Genomic DNA, 20574 nt, shown 5'->3' on the forward strand with positions numbered 1-20574 from the left:
AGACATGGGTATTTGCCACTCAGAGTAATCTGGAAGCCAGCTCTTCCAAACAGATACGTACAATGTGCAGTCAGTTCCATGAAACAACATCCCTTTTTACAGTAAAAACAGGTGCTACTTACACAGTTTTCCAGGACATACAGCTGTAAAAGAGCCAGTATGGCAGGCATGAAGTTAGTTACCTTTGTGGGATCAGAATAGAGGAGGCTGGTATCTGAAGGATGAGGGGCAGTGAAGGGGTGATGAGCAGATTCCAGTTCAGTGGGATTCTCTTCCTTGGGGAGGAAAAGTGGAAAATCCACCACCCACAGAAAGTGAAAAGTCGTAGGATCACGGAGTACCAGCCCAGCTGCCTCAAGGAGGTCAGCACTCTCCAACCGCAGGCTTCCTAATGCAGAGCACTGCAAAAGAGAAGCAAAAGAATGAGACAGGGCAATTTTAATAACAGGGAAGTTGCTCAAACACTGACCAGTGAAAGAGTGTTTCATAAAGGTAGTATCAGAGAGCGCATCAGTTGTAACGCGCTGTTGCCTTAAACACTTTTGCCTTGTCTCCTAAAAAAAAAATCACTTTCCTGCTGAGGCAGCAGCAGCTCCAGGGTTTGACAAAGAAAGGTGAGTAAGGAGCTGGAAAGCTCATTTTCTTCCAAGTGTTCTGTGAGGATGGAACTCTCCTAGATTAACCTCAAGCTCCACATAAATGTGGATTAACTGGGGGAGCACAGGTAAGATCTGTACTTTGCAGACAGTGAAATGAAGGCACAGAAAGAGAATATGACAAAAGTTTAGCTATCAAGCAAAGCATGACACTTGTCATAGACCAATGCTTGGAAGGCAACATCTGCTGGGAAGAACAGAAAAGGCTAGGGATGGAATCTCCCATCACTACTGCTAATAAGCAGATGACAAGAGTGAAGCACAGCTACTTATGGGAGGCAGAATTACCAATCTCTGTTCGATACTTTAAAAATTAAGTTAAGGTGAGAGAAAAGGAGGCACTGATTTGTTCCTGTTTTATATTGCAGCCTTCATTACACTTACGAGTTACAGAATTTGACTGGGGGAAATAAAAGTAATAGGTACATTTCATGCATTATTTGCTGTGGCTATAGCTTCAGCTCCAGAGAAACACAGAATTAGATGATGATTTATTTTAATATCAGGAATTAGACTAAGGTCAGATAACAAAGCCATCATCAGCAACATTCAACTCAGCCACCTCAGAAAGGCTTCCTACCACTTGCTTGTGTTCACCAGCTGCCAGCAGTACCACATCATCCACCTGCATGTTCAGTGCTTGGATAAGCTCTGGCTGCTGCTTCTCACCAAGAAACTTTGTAAGCAGAGACTTCAAGCTTCCATCAGGCCTGCAGATTATCTCCATGATTTCCTAAAGAAAGGTAAAAGTATGTTCAGTCCAGTGCTGCCCTCTCTTGTCTTGAAGCATCAAATGCTCAGGCACTGACTCTCAGCTATTAAAAACTGCTCTTCTACATTCCTCTGCCTGCAAGTGCCTTTGTACACACTTTGTCATTCACCATTTCCAATGCCTCAGCAGTGTTTCTCTCACCTGGTTAAACTGGGATTTTGCAGACTCCTTTAATGACTCCAAATCCTTATTTTTAAGATACCTCTGGGAAAAGAGCAAGAGAAGACACATTAAACCTCAGCAAAATATACCGAAAGCCCAACCAGGATTCAAATCTATTGACTGAGCTTTTTCCAAACTTCAAGTTCTTTTGTTTCCATTACAAGTTCTAATAAGTGCTGTGGAACAGGACAGGGCCCACAGCACTAGGCTGCGGCACAGTGCCTTCTCCAAGAGCTCCTTTCAGGAAGAGGCTCCTCTAGGTTGTACGCCTGGCTGCAGTTTTTCTCCCTGCTCTCAGATCAGATGTAGCTGGTCAGCAGTTAGATTATGCCAACTAACTGCCTCCAGCGTGCAGGAACAAGGTTATAACACCACACTGTTGATGGGGAAGGCATAGCTCAATTTGGAGGAACAACAGAGCGAAACCAACTGGGCTGACTCTCACAGGCAAACAAATGCAGTAAATGAGGACCTGCATCAAGATCTTGAAGTTTTTCAGCTACCCTAATGTTTAGAGAGGCTCAAGATTCCACTTTTGTTTTGCTCAAACACACACCTTAGTGCCCTCTCATGGGAAGCTAGCAGCTTGTGTTTTGAGCTAAAATTAAAGGTATCCTAAGAGAAACCATAGTTATAAAGTCTTATTCCCCCAATAAAACTCAGTGTTTAGTGGTTGTTGGTCCCCCCCGCCCCGCCACTGACCAAGCTGCAAAGATGACCACAGGCAGAATTCAATCTGCTTCCCTGCTAAAATACATGGCTGTATCTATCTACATCTGTTGTCAGCCTTGGATTTGAAGGTTTAAATCAGAATGGTTACGAGACATGAGTTGTGCCCACAAATGCAGAAGCAAACACGAAGGGCTTGTAACCACCTGACCTTTCTCTCACTAGTCCAGAACAGAGCTGTGCCATACCTGGCTTTATTTCAATCCTTGCCACAGGGCACAATTTATTATTGAGATGCACATCAGAAGCCATCCTTGACAAAAAAGCAAGCTGATGACCTGAGAGGCTTCACAAAATCACATATCATTAAGATTGGGAAGGACCTTTAAGATCATCAAGTCCAACCATCAACCCAGCACCACCATGCCCACTAAACCACATCCCGAAGTGCCACGTCTACACGTTTTTTTGAATACTTCCAGTGATGGTGACCCCACCATCTCCCAGGACAGCCTGTTCCAATGCTTGACCACTCTCTCAGTAAAGAAATTTTTCCTAATATCTAGTCTAAACCTCCTCTGGTGCAACTAGAGGCCATTTCCTCTCATCCTATCACTAGTATCACTTCCCTATCCTAAGGGACCTTGCAGCTCTGCTTTCTTACTCCCTGTTCCTGAGGGCAATATACTCTTCCCATCACCTGGTCATCTCCATTCCCCTCTTCTAACATCACTCAGGCCAACCTGATGTCAACCACAACCAATGCCAAGTTCCCTGAAGGGCACTACTCCCCCAGTAATAGCAAGGAACATTTCCATACCAACAAATGAATTAAAAATGGTATTTTATTTACTTCACATAATGCACAAACAGCATGTAAAAGCATCACTTACCACTCCCTGAGGGATACAAATGGCTTTGACAGTGCCACGTGGGTAACTGAGTGCATTCTGCACAAACTGAATGTCTGATCTTTGTAAAAAGTCACTGACGTCCACTATCTGAGAGAGATCACAGGAAAAAGCAGCAGCGGTAGGAACATGAAGCAAAAATCCTGCACCTGTGTCTTAACAGCTTCAACACTATTCTCTGGGACATCATTTCTTTGTTTAGTGAAATTAAATGGTTCACAAAGAAATGAATGGGGCCAAACTGGAATAACCATTAGGAAGCTAAACACTACAGAAACAGAAATGCAAGACAGCCAGGAAACCCCAAAATTGGGTTTGAGCCAGGAAAACCTAAGGTTGAGATGATGCCATCCTACCACAGTGTAGAGCACTACATACTGAAAAAGAAACCCCCAAAATTAATTCCTGGGGAATAAGACCCTTTCTTGCTTTTCAGCACTGTTCCTCTTAACGCATTTGTCAATATTCTCAATACACAAACAGTGTATGCACACAATTGCAGTAGGTTATCTTGAAAATATCTTCAGGTCATTAAAAGGCTGGAGAAGCCTGTATCTCTGAAGCATGCTCACCAGCAGTATGCTTTGGAGTGCAGTAGACAAAAGCACTTATGGTATCTGTGGATGCCTTAGGGGCTCCGGTTCCTAACACAGTGAAAATGCATTGCTTCCTACCACTACATTACCTTCAAAATAAAATTTTCTTAAAACATACATTTTCCCCACAGTCAAATAATCAAACCCTCTCTTCCCCATCAGATTACTACCTGCACAAAGCAGTGACAATGGGAGAGACACCTTGCGTAAATTACAGCTTTAAGAACCCCAGCCAATCATGTATACGTGATCCAAATCAACATTATTAAAACACTAATAGAAAGGAGAAGCTGCAAGTTTCCAATGGCCAAACCCTCACCTTCATCCCAAAACGGGTGTCTGGTTTATCAGTGCCATAATTAGCCAGTGCCTCCTCATACGTCATGGAAGGGAAAGGAGTCGTAATGCAGCCTCTTTCCTCAGGCCAGGAATATTGCAGGAGGCCCTCTATCAGTCTCTGGATCCCAGCTTGGTCTACAAATGACATCTCTATATCTATCTTAAAACAGAAAACAAGAGGGGGGATTCCACATTAGCTACAGGTTTTGCTTTTGCATTGCTACTTGCAGAATCTCTTCACTATAACACCAGCATAAAAAGAAACAATATACTACATTAAATCATAGCATGACTGCATTAGAGTGAGGGCATGCTTATGATCTCCCTACAGCCACATGACTCAGGACACTATCTCCTCAGAGAACTGAATGAGGTAATAACCACAAGGATAGAAGGAAAAGCCTTGAATGAACCAGAATAACTCTGCCTGGGATCTCAAGGCTGAGGAATAAGATGCCTGACCCAGCAGGACAGGAGGAGATTGCATCATCAAGCATAATCACTGCTGCAACACAATTCCCACACCTACTGCACCTAGGACTGCGCAGTTATCCAAGGACAGTAACTCTGTGCATGTCCCATAAAAACTTCAAAGAGCTGTGCCTGTGAAACACGCAAACAATATTGTACCCCCCAAGCAGCACAAGAGCTAGCAGAAACTAAGCCTTCAGAAAGGAAAACAGCTACAAGCTGTTTGGGGCAAGGAGGAGGGTGAAAGGCAGCGTGAGCTGGTTACCTGAGTGAATTCAGGCTGCCTGTCGGGCCGCGAACCTTCATCTCTGTAGCAGCGAGCAACCTGAAAGTACCTGCAATAGTACTTTTACTTAGATAACAATTTAAAGTACCTGAAATTAAATTGTGACTATAGAGTTACCAGTTTAAAAAAAAAGCTCTGTTCCCTTTGTAGCGGATGATCATAGTCCTGGTTGTTCCTCATCTGCTCAAAAGCATGAAGTTCTGGGTGGAAGCTACTGGATCAGCAGCTGTATCCATCTCCAACCACAGCCTCCACGTGCCTCTGGAGGGTATCAGGTGAGCTGCATCCTGACAGGAGCATACGCAACCCCCTTCCCACCTTCTGCTCCAAACCTGGACTCTGCTAAGGGCCATGCAAAACTCAAGTCATAATCAAGACCTGGCCTGCAGTTCACTGCATGGACAACTATCGCCCTCTCCTTCAGTTTTATTTGGAGGAACAAGCACAATTAAAAGCTTTGTACGTGTACACCCTGCGAGCACACTTTCCATGTCTCACTCATGCTCAGCTGTCCAGCCTCATCTCAATTAGTTCTATATATTACTCTTGGAGAGGCTTTTATCATGCACTAGATTTTCTACCCTTCAGGAAGGCTGTGCTTCAGATCAGGTTTCCACTTAAAACAACAGTGAAGATTTCAACCTTCAAACAGGATACGTTTCCTCTTACAGGGAGGCATTACTGTTGAGGAGCAAAAGGCCTGGCCTAGTTGGGAAGTCCCAAGTATTCAAGGATCCCTCTTCAAAACACAAAACCCTTGGCGTTAAGTTTTTGGGGAAAGTATATAAAACATCACAGATCAAAGCAAGCAAACACAGGAGGGGACATGCAGGGAACAAGAGTCCAAGAAACTCTTACCTGTCCAGGCCTCCAACCATGAGGAGCTGCTTGAACTGCTGAGGACTCTGTGGCAAAGAGTAGAACTTGCCCGCTTCCCTTGAAGGCACAAGGAATTCTTTTGCTCCCTGGTATCAAAAAGAAGAGAAAAGCTTACACAGTTCAGCAAATAAGTGGCCTCAATTCCCCAACGGAGAAAGAGCTGACCTGAATATACCTAGCACGCAATAGAGATATGCTGCTTTCCAAGAGCCTTTGGGGTTTAGGCCATTTTTTTCCCCCTTCTCTCTCAGAAGATTCAGCTCTTTCTCTTCCTCGGCTTTTCTTGGTCAAAATGTTACAAGTGGATATGGAAGGGCAAAAATAGATGCTGTAAGGAGGAGGGTATAAAAGTATCTTCCAGAGAGAAACTAAAAAGAATTGAGAATTTCTGAGCCCTCACCTCAAAGTACAAAGAAAAGCGAACATACAAATTAAGATTAAAAAACATCAGTGCATGTGCTTCCTAATCTATGAGTCAATTTTTCACACCTCTTCTACAGATTTTCTTCCATTCACCAAGGCAAGAGAAGACTAAAACACTGAACTTTCCAGGAAGATAGGTCAGCACAGCAATTAAAGAGTGATATGTCAAATAAAATGATAATGAAATGCACAATCTTTTCAGCATTCTCTAGGAACTGCAGCAAACAGAAGCTATCCTTTTCAAGGTAGTGACAGTTTTCAATAGACTGCAAAACACCTTCCTTCACCATTTTTTGCTCCCACCGCCAGTGTATTTCTACAATTGAGCTCTCCTCAACTGTTGAATCAAATCTAGTATCAACATCTTGGACCCTTTTGCAGCAATTAGATTAAACATATACAGGACTTAAGTCTCACACCTCATGTAGAAACTGGGTGGGCCATTATTGGAAGACTGGATTCTGCAGCAGGCAATCGTACAGCCTGACACACAGCTATTTTGCAGAATTAAATCTACAAATTCTAAGCTAACACCACAGCCTAGAACCACAAGAGGAAAGGATCTATTTTCCCCATTATGAAATCCCACTTGTGATGAAATGGCTGTTTGTATATCACACTTAAAAAAAAATATAATCTGTTAACCAACTTGGTCCAAAATACCCCAAATGAGGATTCTCCACCTCCTGCTCTGTGAGACTAACGCATAACAATACACCATTCAAGACAGGGGTTTAAATGCAAGAACTCAATGTGTTAGCTGCATCAACAATTCCTGGGCTACATCTTTCTTTCCTGTGATTATTTTTGAAATAAAGGAATATAAACTCAGAAATTAAAATGCCTTGAGTAGTGCCACTGCATTAACCTATTAGTTAAAGAGATAAATGCTGGGGAAACAGTGCTTAGAGGAAGGTTTTTTTGTTTATAATCTGGCTGTCCCACTACAGGACTTCCATTCAACATGCACTCTACAAGACAGAAGCTTTATTCATTTGAAGGTTCAAAATTAAGACACAAGATATCACCTCTTCCCTTTCACTCCTTCTACCTTTAAAAGGATCAACATACTATATCAGAAATTTGCAGGAGCTGTTACTTAGTGAGGGAACAGCAATGAAGGCAGAGTGGCACGTGACAGTAATTCAACCACGAACTGCCTATGCAATCGCAAGAGGCTAAAATGCATTACTAACAGAATACATACCCCTGGGGTTCTCTTAAAGAGCGTTGGAGTTTCTACATCCACAAACCCTGAGGAACAAACACATGCTTCAGACACAGAATATGCTGAGAGCAAGAAGAACTAGTATGACACAAAGTAAGCTAGAGTAGGGTTACTCAACAAAATAGGTAATCTTAGCTGCATCTCTAATGCAGCCTCTCCAAAATCTACAGATTTTGCTGCTTCTAAGAATAACTTGTGTAATGACAGATTTAAAGGGTCTAAGCTACCCTGATGTCCTGCCAGAATTCTTGATGACAGAGGACTCCATATAGGCTGAAAAACTGTTAATTCTCTATCCATTTTGAACGAGGCTTTGTTTTTCAAAAAAAGACCTCCTGATTATAAGATAAGCAAAAACCCTGTAAGAAATCCATCCCTTTGACATGCCTCAAGTTGCATGACCAAAAGAGGGAAGATACCTGCAAAAGGCCTTTTCTCACTGGTTATAGCTCACTTGAAACAATTGGTTTGTAGCATGCCAAGAGATTTCAACATATTTTGCTCTTCAGGCCTGCCAACACCCCTTTAAAGACTCCACTGCAAGCAGACACACCGTTATGAAGCGGAACCAGTTTGGAGTAGCATGTTGATTGGCAATCTCTCCCAATGACAGGAAACAGAAGAAGGGAGGGCTAAAGTGTTCTTTGCTGCACACTGTTCTCCAAGCACTTTTCTTACCATGGAGGCTACACAGATACTCCCGCATCCTCATCACTATCTGTGATCTCAGCCGCAGGTTATACTGCAACCGGAAGCTGCGCAAGTCCAAGTAGCGATACTGCATCCGTAAAGCCTCTGATTTCTGGAGATAAGAGATAACTAGGATTAAGAGACAAAATTCAAATTGCATGTCTAATGAAGCTGCTCCTAAAGCCACAGGACAAAAGGGGGAAGCTAAAAAAGGGTGCTGCTCTATTGCCACAACCAACCCATTACCCACAACCCACACAGACAAACATCTGCCACTGAGAGTGATGACAATTACTGTAAAAAAAACCCAAACAAAACAGACAGACATTTACTGTGATAAGAGGTGCCTCAAAGCTCGGGATTTCAGCCCTCCTTATTCTCAGTCCACTGCAAGAGACTGTAGCAATCCTCCTTGCAATTTTTAGGCAGAGGAGTGGTATAATACATCGATCTAAAGGAACAACTAAACAGTGAGACATCCATATTACAGACAGGAAAACTAAAGTGGTGTGGATGATGGTAATTGTCCAGGACTCTTAACACAGAGGGAACATGACCCAGTTCTCCCTCCTCCAACACTTACGTATCAGTCACAGTTTCAATGGCACGGAGAATATCAGTTAAAAGCAATGCCACTCCTACACTACAGAGCCTGCACTAAAACTAACCTCTTATAAGACTGTACTTACAGAGGAAGAAAATAATCTGGCTGACTAGCTACTTGTACAGATAAGACTAAGCACGCTTGCCTTAAAACACAGCAGTGCATTGACAGGATCCGTTTCACACTCTCAAAAAAGCTAGCACTGCCTGATTTCTGTCACTCTTCCCTTTACCATCTGTTCTTACAGTGGTATTTGAAAACCGTGTGCGCTGGAATCATTCAAACCTTGTCTTCTGCTTAACTCTAATTAGAAATACATCCTCATGGCTAACAAGCTGCATCCTTATTTTAATTAACATCCTCCCCCCAAAGCAGAGTTGGGAGAACCAGACTAAGCTCTTAGTTTGCCATCACCATGGGCAAATTCTCAATTTATGGAAAAGCCACCACTTTGGTAAAAACAAACAAACAAACCCAAACACAGACACCTTGACAAAATCCTTGATTTCAAAAGGTAGTTTCTTGCAGGAGTTTAGTATCTCTGCTGTCTCTGCCTTCACTTCAATATCCCCTGTTGGCATTTTCTGGAGCAAAAAGGCAAGGAAAAAAAAATTAGATTAAAAACTTAGGGGAAACAATTGGACAAAGGTTTTTCACAGATGGTCAGGTGAAAAAAAGAAACCCATGTGAGTATCCTCCCTGCCTTCTAACACAGTATAACTGAGAACTTCTCTCAAGGACAGATTTCTCCTAGATTTCCCTTCTGTTCAGAAAAACACAAGTCACCTCACTGAAGATGGCATGGTCTTTCCAGTAGCATACTGACCTCTACAAGAAATATAGTTACTTATCCTTTGCCTTCTCCTTGAAGGACATGCTGAGCACAGAGGAACAGTCAGGCACAGACCCTTCTAGGGCACATGTGTTTGGACAAAACACTAGTTCCATTAGCTTCATGAAACCATGCAGTATACGTTTTAGTGTGCATTAGCAGCATCACCATCAGTCCTTAATACAAATCAAAAAAGGTAACTTGTGAGGAACTTCTCAGAACTTCCAGTTCCGAACACCAGCTCTCAGAACTGGTCGTCTTTCTCTTAGATCCTGAGGGAGAACCGACAGCTTCCCCCACTTAGCACTGGGCCACATCAAAGTCCATTTGATCCTACAGAGCTCCAGGGAAAAGCGTATAAACCTTCCAACAACATTATAAATTATTAAGAGAAATAAAAGCATTGCTTGAAGCCTTCATTCTTTATGGACATCTGTAAGTGTTCAGAGCAAAAAGTGTTATGGTCACAAATCCAGGTTCTCTTTTTAGGCCTATGAGTGATGGGATATGTACAATCCTAACAGATTAATCTATGTCTGACCACAATGAGATCTGAGGAATGCATAACATTGAACAATTATTCCACCTCTGTTTCCTATGCAATGGAGTACAACAAAATCTATTCTGAGTGAGAAATAGGTCATCACATGCTATGGAACTTGTGATGACAATATTTATTTTCAAGAAAAAGAAATTCTCAACCACACTTGGAAAGCCTGAAAAAGCCAGCCATTATCCTTTCAAAGGGCTGGAACAATTTAATTCATGGGTGTCTTTGTGTAATGTGCTTTGAGGGTCTCCTAAGTTACATGTCATAGCAGTTATTTCACCTCACATTATCTGAGGATAGGCTGTCACACACCCAGAGCCCATATGACAAAATCCACCATAATCCTACTATCCAGTGCTCTTTTCCACAAGGAATAAAAACCTTCGAAGACTCCAACATCCTTACCGGATTCTCCTGTCCTGGGGGCCGAGGGGACACAATTCCAGTCACTCGCACAACAGACTCCACTGGGGCATTAGACAAGAGCTTCTTCACATGGGAATGTGCCTGCAAGAAGAGGACAATGTCTCACAGAAATTCAAAGATCAGGACAAATGCACCATGCTCAAGGGCCTCACTTCTTAACAGTCCATTTGAATCAGGGATCATTCCTCATAAGCCAGAGGAAACAGCATTAATGTTTCTGTTGTAGTGTCAGATTAGGGCTCTCATAACGCTTAAATATATTTGTGAGTCAGAGTACTCAGTCTGACAAAGTACTTCACTCTGATCTCCATGTCTGCTGGACCCAAGCCACCAAAGGAAAAAATAAAAATAAAAGACTTAAAATTTGGTAGCACTTACCTCATCCTGTGGAATGATGATCTGGGTCAGACCCTGGAAATCTCTCAAAACCAGAAACAGGCCTTGCCTGATCCATAGAAACACAAAAGGAAAAACATTTTTTTTAAGAATTAAGTAGTCTTCTGCTTTTTAAGCCAAAGCACATGGCAACTAGCTACTTCCTGTACCTTGTGACTAATCTCAAAGCGCTTCCAAGTAATGTATGTACAGATACTTTTCCCACACCTGAATCTAATACGAACAATTTGTTTCAGATTTTTGCCCAGCCACAGACAAACAGCATGCAAATAAGCAGGAGAGGTAGGATTTTAATTTGAACATTAATCCATGTAGAGCTGGGAATCTGAACAAGTGCAATTTCCTGCTGGGAAACATCATTCTGATAAACACAGTTACATGAGCAATAAAAATAAAGTTCATATGGATAAAAAAAAAAATCCAACCACAAAACAATTAGGAGAACACTGGTCCCACAAAAAGTTTCACATGAACAATTCACACTCCTAGACCCAGAATCACAAAACTTGATCTCCTCAGCTGCAGTAGAGACAGCTACCTTTGTACTTAATCCATCAAGAAGCTGTCAAATGGAACACGCTCTGTCTGTCTTTAAAAGTAAAAGCGCAACGGTCTCATTGCAATAATCCTAACTCTGTTTCCTGGAACTCCACCCACAACTGTTCAAAGACAAGATGCTCCTGAAAAAAAAAAAAAATCCATGCAGACCACCACTGAAGAACAATGCTGGATAAAAAACAGCTTCTCTGGACTGTAAAATGCAAAATGCGACTTTTGATACAAATTAATTTCATCAAAGCCACAGAACCTATCTCCATTTTAAAAGCACACACCCAGGATCAGAATATTTGGGAGCATCGTCCATGCTGCATGCAGACATGCTTTTCACCCTACATTTACAAAATATACAACTCTATTAAGAGTGATTATATCACACCACTTATAGCAAACTGTTGGAATTAACATTTCATCCTCTGCTTACTACCTTTTCTTAACAGTTTTTTTAAGCAAGGCTTGCTTACTTTAAAATTGCATCATTAGATGCTGTACTTGAAAAGACAACATCACTTGCTTAAAACTTAAGGACACTATATAAAAGAAATTATTTGCTCACAGCTGTTAGAATTGCTATAAATATGCTGTTACTTGTTTTCTCTCCTATACAATGAGGGTATCAACATTTAATTATTTTACAGTGTTGTAGTGAGGATCAATTAACAGTTGCATGAGACTCTGAGATTTTAAATAGTGATTTGGCATGGTTCTCAACTGTTTTCTCACTTCAGAAGTGACTACTGCAAGATATAAAAAGATAACCTGAAGCATAAAAAGTGTTTGAATCCAGCCCTAGAACATATATTGGATCTGGCAAATAAGCACCTCCATCTTCACCTTGGTTTGCATTTACCTTTGATATTGAATCCAGCCATACAGTGTGACCTCTTGTCCCACATGAGCAGAACGCAGCTCTCCACAAGTATTGGTCCGAGTGACGAAGCTATTGAAGTCTTGAATAAAAATAATAAGCTCTTTTGTGGCTTTTGCAGACAAGTGAGACAGAACAGTTAGAGGTGTGTGTCGTTGTCCCCAACACCAACATAGTTTAGACATATACAAAGAAATTACTCCATACATCCCAAATACAATTGCTGCAAGACATCAGGACATAAATATGACATGAAATTATTCTAAACAGGTTTTTAAGGGGAATTATTTCTAAGTCTCAGTCAAACTTTCATACAGAAATCTGAATGCAGTCTTGCTGCAAACTGCTGCCCTGCACATTTCAGGGGCAAGAGAAGGGAGAGCTGCAGATCAGTCCTGAGACACGCTGACGATTCCATGTTCGAATCTAGAAGGCACAGCAGAACGGGGACTTGACAAGCCAAGACTCAAACATATTGACACCCACGGCACAGGTGTAAATTGAACAGCTTCCTGCCTGCAACTACTGCTAAAAGGCCTGAACCATGACTATAGAATTTCCACAGACCCCAGTGTGCCTGGCATTGTGATTTAGTTATAAAACAAAGCACACCATTTACAGAACATGTGAGAGTTTCAGCTTGCAATGAGAAACTTGAAGGAAATTATGTTACCTAGACATATGTATGTGTGTATAACCACAGGAACGAGCCTCCCTTACAACCTTCATCACAGCCTGAAGGCTGCAAAAGGTAAAGTAGAGGGCAAGAAGGTTTGTTTTCATGTTAGGCAGTCAGCCACCCCTCTTGTTTATAGATTGTGTGCAACAGAAGAAAGAGGGAGGAAAAAAAGGCAAAGTAAAAGCGGGGGGGGGGGGGAGTTAGACAAATTGTTTTTGATACACTTTGAAGGGCAATTCACTGTGAGATGCCAAAAGTCAAAGAAAAACATGATTTGGAGACGACATTTTAAAAAAGTGATCCAGAATAAATAATTTATCATGAGCGTACCTTTAGTCTCCTCTGCAGACTACCCTGACCTGAGCCCCAGGGAAGAAGAAAAAAAAAACAAAACCCACCAAAACCCCGAAGAGGCGGCGACAAGACAAACGCTTCTTTCTCACCTGGAGCCGCCGGGGCTGCCCGGTGCAGGGCCCGCCCGCAGACCGGCCGGGCCAGCGCCCCGGGCAGCAGCCGCAGCAGGCGGGGAAGGGCCATCTTACAGCCTGCACCTGAACAGGAAAGGAGAAGGGACCGCCATGAACCTGCGTGTCCTTAAAAATATAAAACACGGGAAGGAAAGCGCCAGACCCCAGCCCGCGGGCGTGGGGTCGGGGGACGCCGAGCCCCCACACCCCCGGACTCACTGGGGAAAGGGCTTCTCTCCCTGAGCCGCGAACAGAGCAGCCAAGCCGAAAGAACCTTAACCGCGACCACCGCCTTCTCCCGCTTCCGCCCGCCACAAACATGGCGGCCGGGGGCGGTGCCCCGCCCAGCGCGCCGCGGGTCTGACGGGAAGCGGGTTCAAACGGCCTCGGCGGGGAGTGGCTGGTATCGGCCATGGAGTCGGCGGACGTGGGGGCGCGGACGCTGCCCAGCATCGGGCGGCTGTCGCGGGGGCTGCCGCTTGGGCGGGCGCACGGGCGGTTCGGGCTCAGCCCCAGCAGCCGGCTGCCCCCGTCGGCGCCGCACTCCCAGGTAGGGCCGGGGCGGGGGGGGCCGGGGGCGGGGGAGGCCTACTCGTTCCCTCAGCCGGGCCTCGTCGCCGCCCCGACGCTACGGGTTCCCGCCCGGCACCGCTTCCGCGGCGGGAAACCCGCCCGAGCCCGGGTACCGAGCCCGGGCCGTGCGGGCTGGGGGTCCCTTTGCCGAGCCCTGAAGGGAGAAAGCTATCGCTGTTTGTAGGGTTTTAACGTTATTTTCTTAACTTTGGTTGGTTGGTTGGTTTTAGGTTAACGTCGATCCCCAGAGAACAGCGTTTCTACTGCGCAAACAGTGGACCTTATACAGCGTGACCCCTCTGTACAGGTTCTCTAACGCCCATCTGAGGGATTACGCCAGACTGCTCAGTGCGTTTATCGCAGCCGAGAAGCAGAAGGGGCTGGCGGTGGAAGTAGGGGTTGAGCTGGGCACCAAAGTGACTGTCTCCTGCCTTCCAGACCTGAAAGGTAGTGACCAAGACCAGGCTGCGATTCTTGTGCAGGTGAGGAGTCTTCCTAGCAAGAGCTGATCATTGTAATTGAGACTTGCATTTTACAAATTGCTTTTGCTGTCATAAAATACCCTCTTAAAAAACAAACAAACAAACCCAAAGCTAAACCCTAGCTGTATGGAGTAACTGCTGTAGTATCTGTTGAGATTTAATGGAAGTGAGTCCTGTCTATTTTAACTGGAACAGAACATCTCATAAGAAAAGGATACATTTAATTGCAATTTTGAGTTCAACTCCTTGATAAGGTCAGAGTAAGACTATAAGGAGTAATCTTTGTCTAATCTTTTAGTTCAGCAGTCATCTTACTGCAAAAACTTGGGACAGGTTATTTAGCTTCCTGGATAAAGTTGGTATAACCCTACCTCCTGGCCATAGCTCAAGTCTAATTAATATTTCTGGAATGCTTTGCCTCAAGTGAAAGATGCTGCTGAAATGCCAGGTTCAGTATGTCAGTGGTTATAAGATGTACCATGGCTTGGCTCTTCTTAAGCAGCATAAGCTCAGATTTCAGGATTGTTCCTAATGAAGTTAAAAAGTGCTTTTCCTGCTGTTTTCAACAGAATTGCACACTTCTTTTACGGATGTAATGGATAGACTGAGTAACTAAGTGTATGAGCTTTACAGAAAAGAATGTTGCATGTGAGGTCCTGAGAAAAGTTTTCTACCAAACACTTGAAATCATAAAACAAAAACCATCTTTGGCTAAAAAAAGTCCAACTCGCTCTGTAGCATTCAAATGCTTCTTTTCCCCATCCCAGCTGTCTTTGAGATCACCAGCTGCCCCAAAAAACTCAGAAGAGAAACTGATATGGTCGGGCTGGTTCTGCTGTGTGGCTGGAGATGATCTTTCTCAGAACGTGCCAGAGGACTTCACTTGTTTACCTTTGTTTCTTGTTAACGGGCCAGAGAGTTACACGGCCATTGTTGGAAGTTGGTTTCAGAAGACTTTTGACTGCTACTTCCGCCGTTTAGCCATCAGCCCTCTCAATCTCAGTTGGATGGCAGCTATGTGGACTGGATGTAAAGTGGACAAAACTGCATCTGCCATGGAACTCGTTTTCTCTGTCCCCCATCTGCCCCAGCCCCTGGATATTTCATATGCCATTCATCCAGAGGATGCAAAAGCTCTGTGGGACACAGTCCAAAAAACTCCAGGAGAGATCACTCAAGAAGAAGTGGATGTCTTTATGGACTGCCTTTACTCTCACTTTCACAGACACTTTAAGATCCACTTGTCAGCTACAAAACTGGTCAAAGTTTCTACAGCAGTTGCCTCAGCACACTGTGATGGTATTATCAAGGTGAGGTGAGGTAGCATGTTCTAACTAATGCTGGACAAATAAAATAGCTGTACCTGTCTAGAAATTTTTACAAACTTACAAGTGAAGGTTTCTTGTTCCTTATGCATAATTTCTGACAGGAAATTGTTAAATCTTCAACTTTTATTAGTCATAATTATTTCTGGAGTTGGGGCAGCTATCAATACAATATTTCACTACTGTATTGCAGCAGAAGCTACTAAGCCTAGTCTTGGGCCAGAAATAAGTGTATTAGCTATGCTATGAACAGGAAGGTTTCTTTGCTTATTGGCCAAAACTTAGGCTTAAAAAGATCACAAATATAATCAAAAACCTTAAAAAAAAAGTTCATTAGCTTTCTAGTGTTGCAGTTATTAAGACATAGACAAGACAAATATATAATTAACCTGCTATATAGAAATAACTGGTGTATGGGTGAGCTAAGAGATGGATGATCCTAAGAATCAAAACACTGCTTAAAACTACTTCACTTGTATCTTTTCAGAGGGGCTTTAAAACCATGGAGGATTAATCCTTCCTGGAGTTTCTTCAAGGAAAACAATATGGTCTTGAGTTAAAGAACAGATTGTGTAAATGCATCTGCTTAAATTTAGCCTGCATGTGGTGTGCCTACCTCGTTGTAGGTACAGAGGGAATGTTAGAGGCTACAACAGGGACCCCACTCATGCACTCCCTCCTGAAGCATGAGCTCATGAAATGAAAGAAAACAAGCTTTGCTGCGAAGCATCTCCTAATGGTTTCAGCCTTTGATAGGACAATTACAAACCACTAAATGTTAGTGTTACGTTGCCTGTTTTTACTCTAGTAGTTTAAAAGTGGCTGAAACAACTTTTTATGTCACGAGTAAGTGAACACAAGACATACTCAGCTGAACAGGCTTTCTGAAGAAGGGTTATCTTCTGGAATGTGTGTTGTATAATCTCAGTCATGGCCCTTCCATAATGGGGATAATGAGTTCAAGTCGGACTTAATATATTCAGTATGGGAAAATATGGGTATTCAAGGAAACTGGCATAGTCGCCTTCCTACAGGAGGGAGGCAGGTGAAGGAGCAGAAGTGCTAGGATTATTCCAGCTTTTCGGAAGGCGAGAAGAGCAGGACATTTCTGAGGTACCCTGCTTCACAAGGGAGGGGAGCAGAAGTTGGAGGGCTCTGAAAGGAGCAGCATGTAGGCATGTGGGCTTTTTCCATATCCAGTGTCAAAATAGTAACAAAGGTACCTTGCAAACAACAACAGAGAAGCTGGTTAATCACATGGAACACTTGGTCATTGGTTTCCAACCATTTAAGGGTATGGAAATGTGACAACTGCAATTTTTGTTTTGACATGCTTTTTTTTCTCTTACAGTTCCTACAAAGCCAATACCTTACTGGAGTGCTGATGCTACTGACCGAACTAGCAATCTCTCAGATACAGTGAAAGTCATTTCAGCAAATCATGCTAAAAAAGGCTTAATCGTGGAAGACGCATGCTGAGAAACCAATTAGAAACTCGCTCCTGCACCATCTTCTTGCCTTTCATGCTGGCTGTCCAAAGTTGGACTCCAATTCCGTAACTAGCTGTAATTCAACATCATGCACAGGAAAGGCAAGCAGACATTTTGCCCTAAAGAAGGGCTACAGTACAAACTTTTAATAGCTTCTTGAGCACCTTTGTTTTGTAATAGTCACTCTGTTCATTTATGTGTAGCTATCAGCCAGGGACTAGGAGAGAAACTTTGCAAATTCTTGCAAGCAACCTTTCTATGACAGGTATTCGTGTTATTTCAAATATCAGCTCGGTTTTCACTTAACTAGGTAGCCTTAGCGAAATGGTGACTACTCTTGGGCCAAAGTCAAGCATACCTGAGAAAGGGTGTGTGCTTTACAACCCAGGGCAGGAAAGCAGAATTAGTACATGCTAAATGTTATTATTTTTGTATTCTAGCACTAAATAAAGTATTTACCATCTTTTGCCAATAGATTGGTCTAGATTGGTAAAGACCACCTCTGCCTGATTAAATATATACTTGTGTGGTACTTATTTCCCACTATAGCTTAACTGACTAAACTACTACCTGTTACCTATTAAATAATTCTGTGAGCAACAAAACTTGAAGTCTAGTTTCCTATACAATTCATTGGTAATGGCTTACTCTTGTGCAGCAGCTCTATGGTCTGATGAGTTTGTGCTGTGACCTTCCCCTTAAGCAGGGATGCAACTTATCCCTTCTTTGCCCAGCCACATAATTTTAGGATTTATTTGCCAGCTGTCAGTAAGAAATTCTTCATTCTTCTTCCCAGCAACATTGAGATGAACCAGCCATGCAAACATGTAAGTGCCTAATATAATTATATGCTTAGTACCCAATCTACTTTTAATAATCTATTTCCAGGATTAGCCAAAGAAACTTGCACTTGCTTTTAGTTTTTATTTACTAGTTGAAGATGGATTACTTTGGCATGTAAAGGTTGCAGTCTGTATAGTAATAACTGTTACCCTTATAGAAGGGGCTAAACAATCTTCTGAAGGTCTTGACAGCTCAGCAGCTATTTCAACTATCAGTTCTGGTGCTTTAGCAAACTTTGTCCAAGATGTTTCATAAAAGGAAACAATCTCAATTCAGAGGAACACAGGGTAAAGCAGGAGTAGAAAGTCTAACATAACTGGCACCTGTATTTCATTTGAAAACAGGACTGTTACACCCACAGCTCAGTTTTAAATGTAATGCTCAGCTCTTTCCAACACATTTGCACAAATGTCTAAAAAACTAAATTTCATATAGCCTCTTTTAACCTCTTCCCTGCCTTAAGAACACAGATTAATAGCATATATGAAATGCCAGTGGAGTATTTGAATTACAGCCATACATGACTTTCAAGAATAGTACTTTGCTAAGTATGTATTGCTGAAATGAAAAGGTACTTCCTTCTCTTTTTTTACATGCTTATCTGCAAATTGGGGTATAGCCCTCTGATAACTGCAGTTAAGTCAACAAAGATAGATTTAGCCAGATAGTGCAGGTGTTTTCTTCCAGAAGAAGCTGGTTCTGAATGGTGTGCTTCTAAGCAATTGAGGGTAACACCAAACAGCATTTTAAAGTCAGTTTTACTTGGACTGGTATCTGCAGGAAAAAAACAACCAACACCAGCATCTGTGTCCACACAAACTATACAAAAGTATAGTCCACTGAATTCATCCAAAAGAACGAAGAACAGCATAGAAGAAATTTATTAAGATAGCACTATTTATACAAGTTACTCATGCTAGAAAAAAGCATAAATGATACATGTAAACATTTGTTTACAGAATACTTGTTTTCCTTGTAAAGGTGCAAATGATCTTCATATGTAAACACAAGAATATCAACCTTTAAGGGAAAAGGGGCTTTTAAAAAAGTTTTAATGACCCATTTATTACTGTAGTGTCATTTTTACTATGTTCAAGCACATTAAAATGCTGAGTTACATGAATCAAACTATGAGGTTAAGTAACTTCAGAAGTCAGCACTGCCTTTTTCATCTCAGTTTACAGTCCTCTTTTAAAATCAGATTTAGTAAGGTCCAAAGTTGTATCAGGTGCAAAAGGTCATTCTTTCATACTAGATAGAAATTACAGTACAAACATATCAGAACCTTTGAGTCAACTAGAGTTCCTTGTTCCTCTCCTACCACCCCAGGGTGCTTCTGCAGTCACTGAAACATAACAGTTAGTCACAGTGCCAGCAAACAGGCCCTCCCCTCCAAACTCTTTATGAGCCTCATACTTTTTCCTGCTCTAAACAAACACAGGCAAAGTGCATAAAAACCACTAAAAGGGAAGGTACCATCTCATCATGGGTCAGTGTTTTACAACAGGAATTCTAAGGACACAGACAAGAGGCAGGAGCTGCCTGCGGGCCTATCATTCTAGCAAGAACCTGAGAAGTGAGTGTTGATCTAGGCTAGTCAGAATTAACAGATGATACCTGCATCCTAGCTTCAGACAAGAACTGATATCTAGCAGGCAATGCAAGAAAAAGGACTTTATAAGTAAGCAACAACTAGTTATTTCTAGGTTCCTATACAGGGGAGGGGAGAGACAAAAGCTGAACTTTTGTACCATACACTGTACAGTAAAAAGGCATCATTTGAAATCCTTTTCACTCTCACCCTTTTGGGGCACTTCACTGATTCAGTCGATAGATGAGAGTTCCAGTTCTACTTCTTGCCTCCAGCAAGACTGAGAAGATACTCAGGGCACCCATCCTCATAGCTCTCCTGTACTCTAAGAGACTCTAAAACATGCCACAAGAGTTGGAACCACAGTAGCTGGCAGAACACAGCCCTGCCCTAATCACCAGCTTGTCAAAACTCAAATCGCACACGCACATATACATACATATAAAATACATATATATATGTACACATATATATGTATATAAAAAGCTGGAATCATCGCTGTGAGCGATACAAAGAAAATACATGATACAAATTAAATGAAAAAATAAATATACTCTGTGCACAGAAAAGCTTCTGTGCAAAGGTGGCACCTTGCAGGTCAAGTACTTTTTTTGAAGCTCTCTGTAAATAAGGCAAAAGCAATGTTTTCTGTATCACTTTCCTCTTTCGCCCACCACACAGCTGCCACATCCACTGCTCACAGCAGGAGGGAAAGCAGGAAACCTTCCTCGTTGCCAGACTCCCAGTATAGCATGTGGTCTCTACATCAGCATTGTTTATGTTACAATAACTTTTACAGTTTGGTTTA

The 20574-nt window shown here is 42.4% G+C and overlaps 2 protein-coding genes across 2 annotated transcripts in view; one reads left to right on the forward strand and one right to left on the reverse strand.

Annotated features, from left to right (window-relative positions):
* Window positions 1-13720, reverse strand: part of DARS2 (aspartyl-tRNA synthetase 2, mitochondrial) — a gene marked incomplete at its 3' end in the record, with an annotated part of 29672 nt that extends 15952 nt beyond the window's left edge. Inside the window, 14 exon segments of the mRNA XM_082002841.1 lie at window positions 183-401; window positions 1237-1389; window positions 1570-1632; window positions 3153-3260; window positions 4086-4265; window positions 4842-4911; window positions 5721-5827; window positions 7372-7418; window positions 8071-8194; window positions 9175-9270; window positions 10474-10575; window positions 10873-10939; window positions 12299-12398; window positions 13439-13720. Of these exon segments, the coding sequence (XP_081858967.1) occupies window positions 183-401; window positions 1237-1389; window positions 1570-1632; window positions 3153-3260; window positions 4086-4265; window positions 4842-4911; window positions 5721-5827; window positions 7372-7418; window positions 8071-8194; window positions 9175-9270; window positions 10474-10575; window positions 10873-10939; window positions 12299-12398; window positions 13439-13532 (1530 nt within the window). The 5' untranslated portion in view covers window positions 13533-13720.
* Window positions 13574-17265, forward strand: CENPL (centromere protein L; the record flags this gene model as incomplete). The annotated part of the gene is made up of 5 exons (XM_082002733.1): window positions 13574-13639; window positions 13860-14012; window positions 14266-14517; window positions 15285-15827; window positions 17194-17265. The coding sequence occupies 5 exons, from the start codon at window positions 13574-13576 to the stop codon at window positions 17263-17265; spliced, it is 1086 nt and encodes a 361-aa protein (XP_081858859.1).
* Window positions 17266-20574: the final 3309 nt, after the last annotated feature.

The sequence above is a fragment of the Phaethon aethereus genome (genome assembly GCF_964289735.1).
Source record: "Phaethon aethereus genome assembly, chromosome: 8".
Classification (NCBI taxonomy): domain Eukaryota; kingdom Metazoa; phylum Chordata; class Aves; order Phaethontiformes; family Phaethontidae; genus Phaethon; species Phaethon aethereus.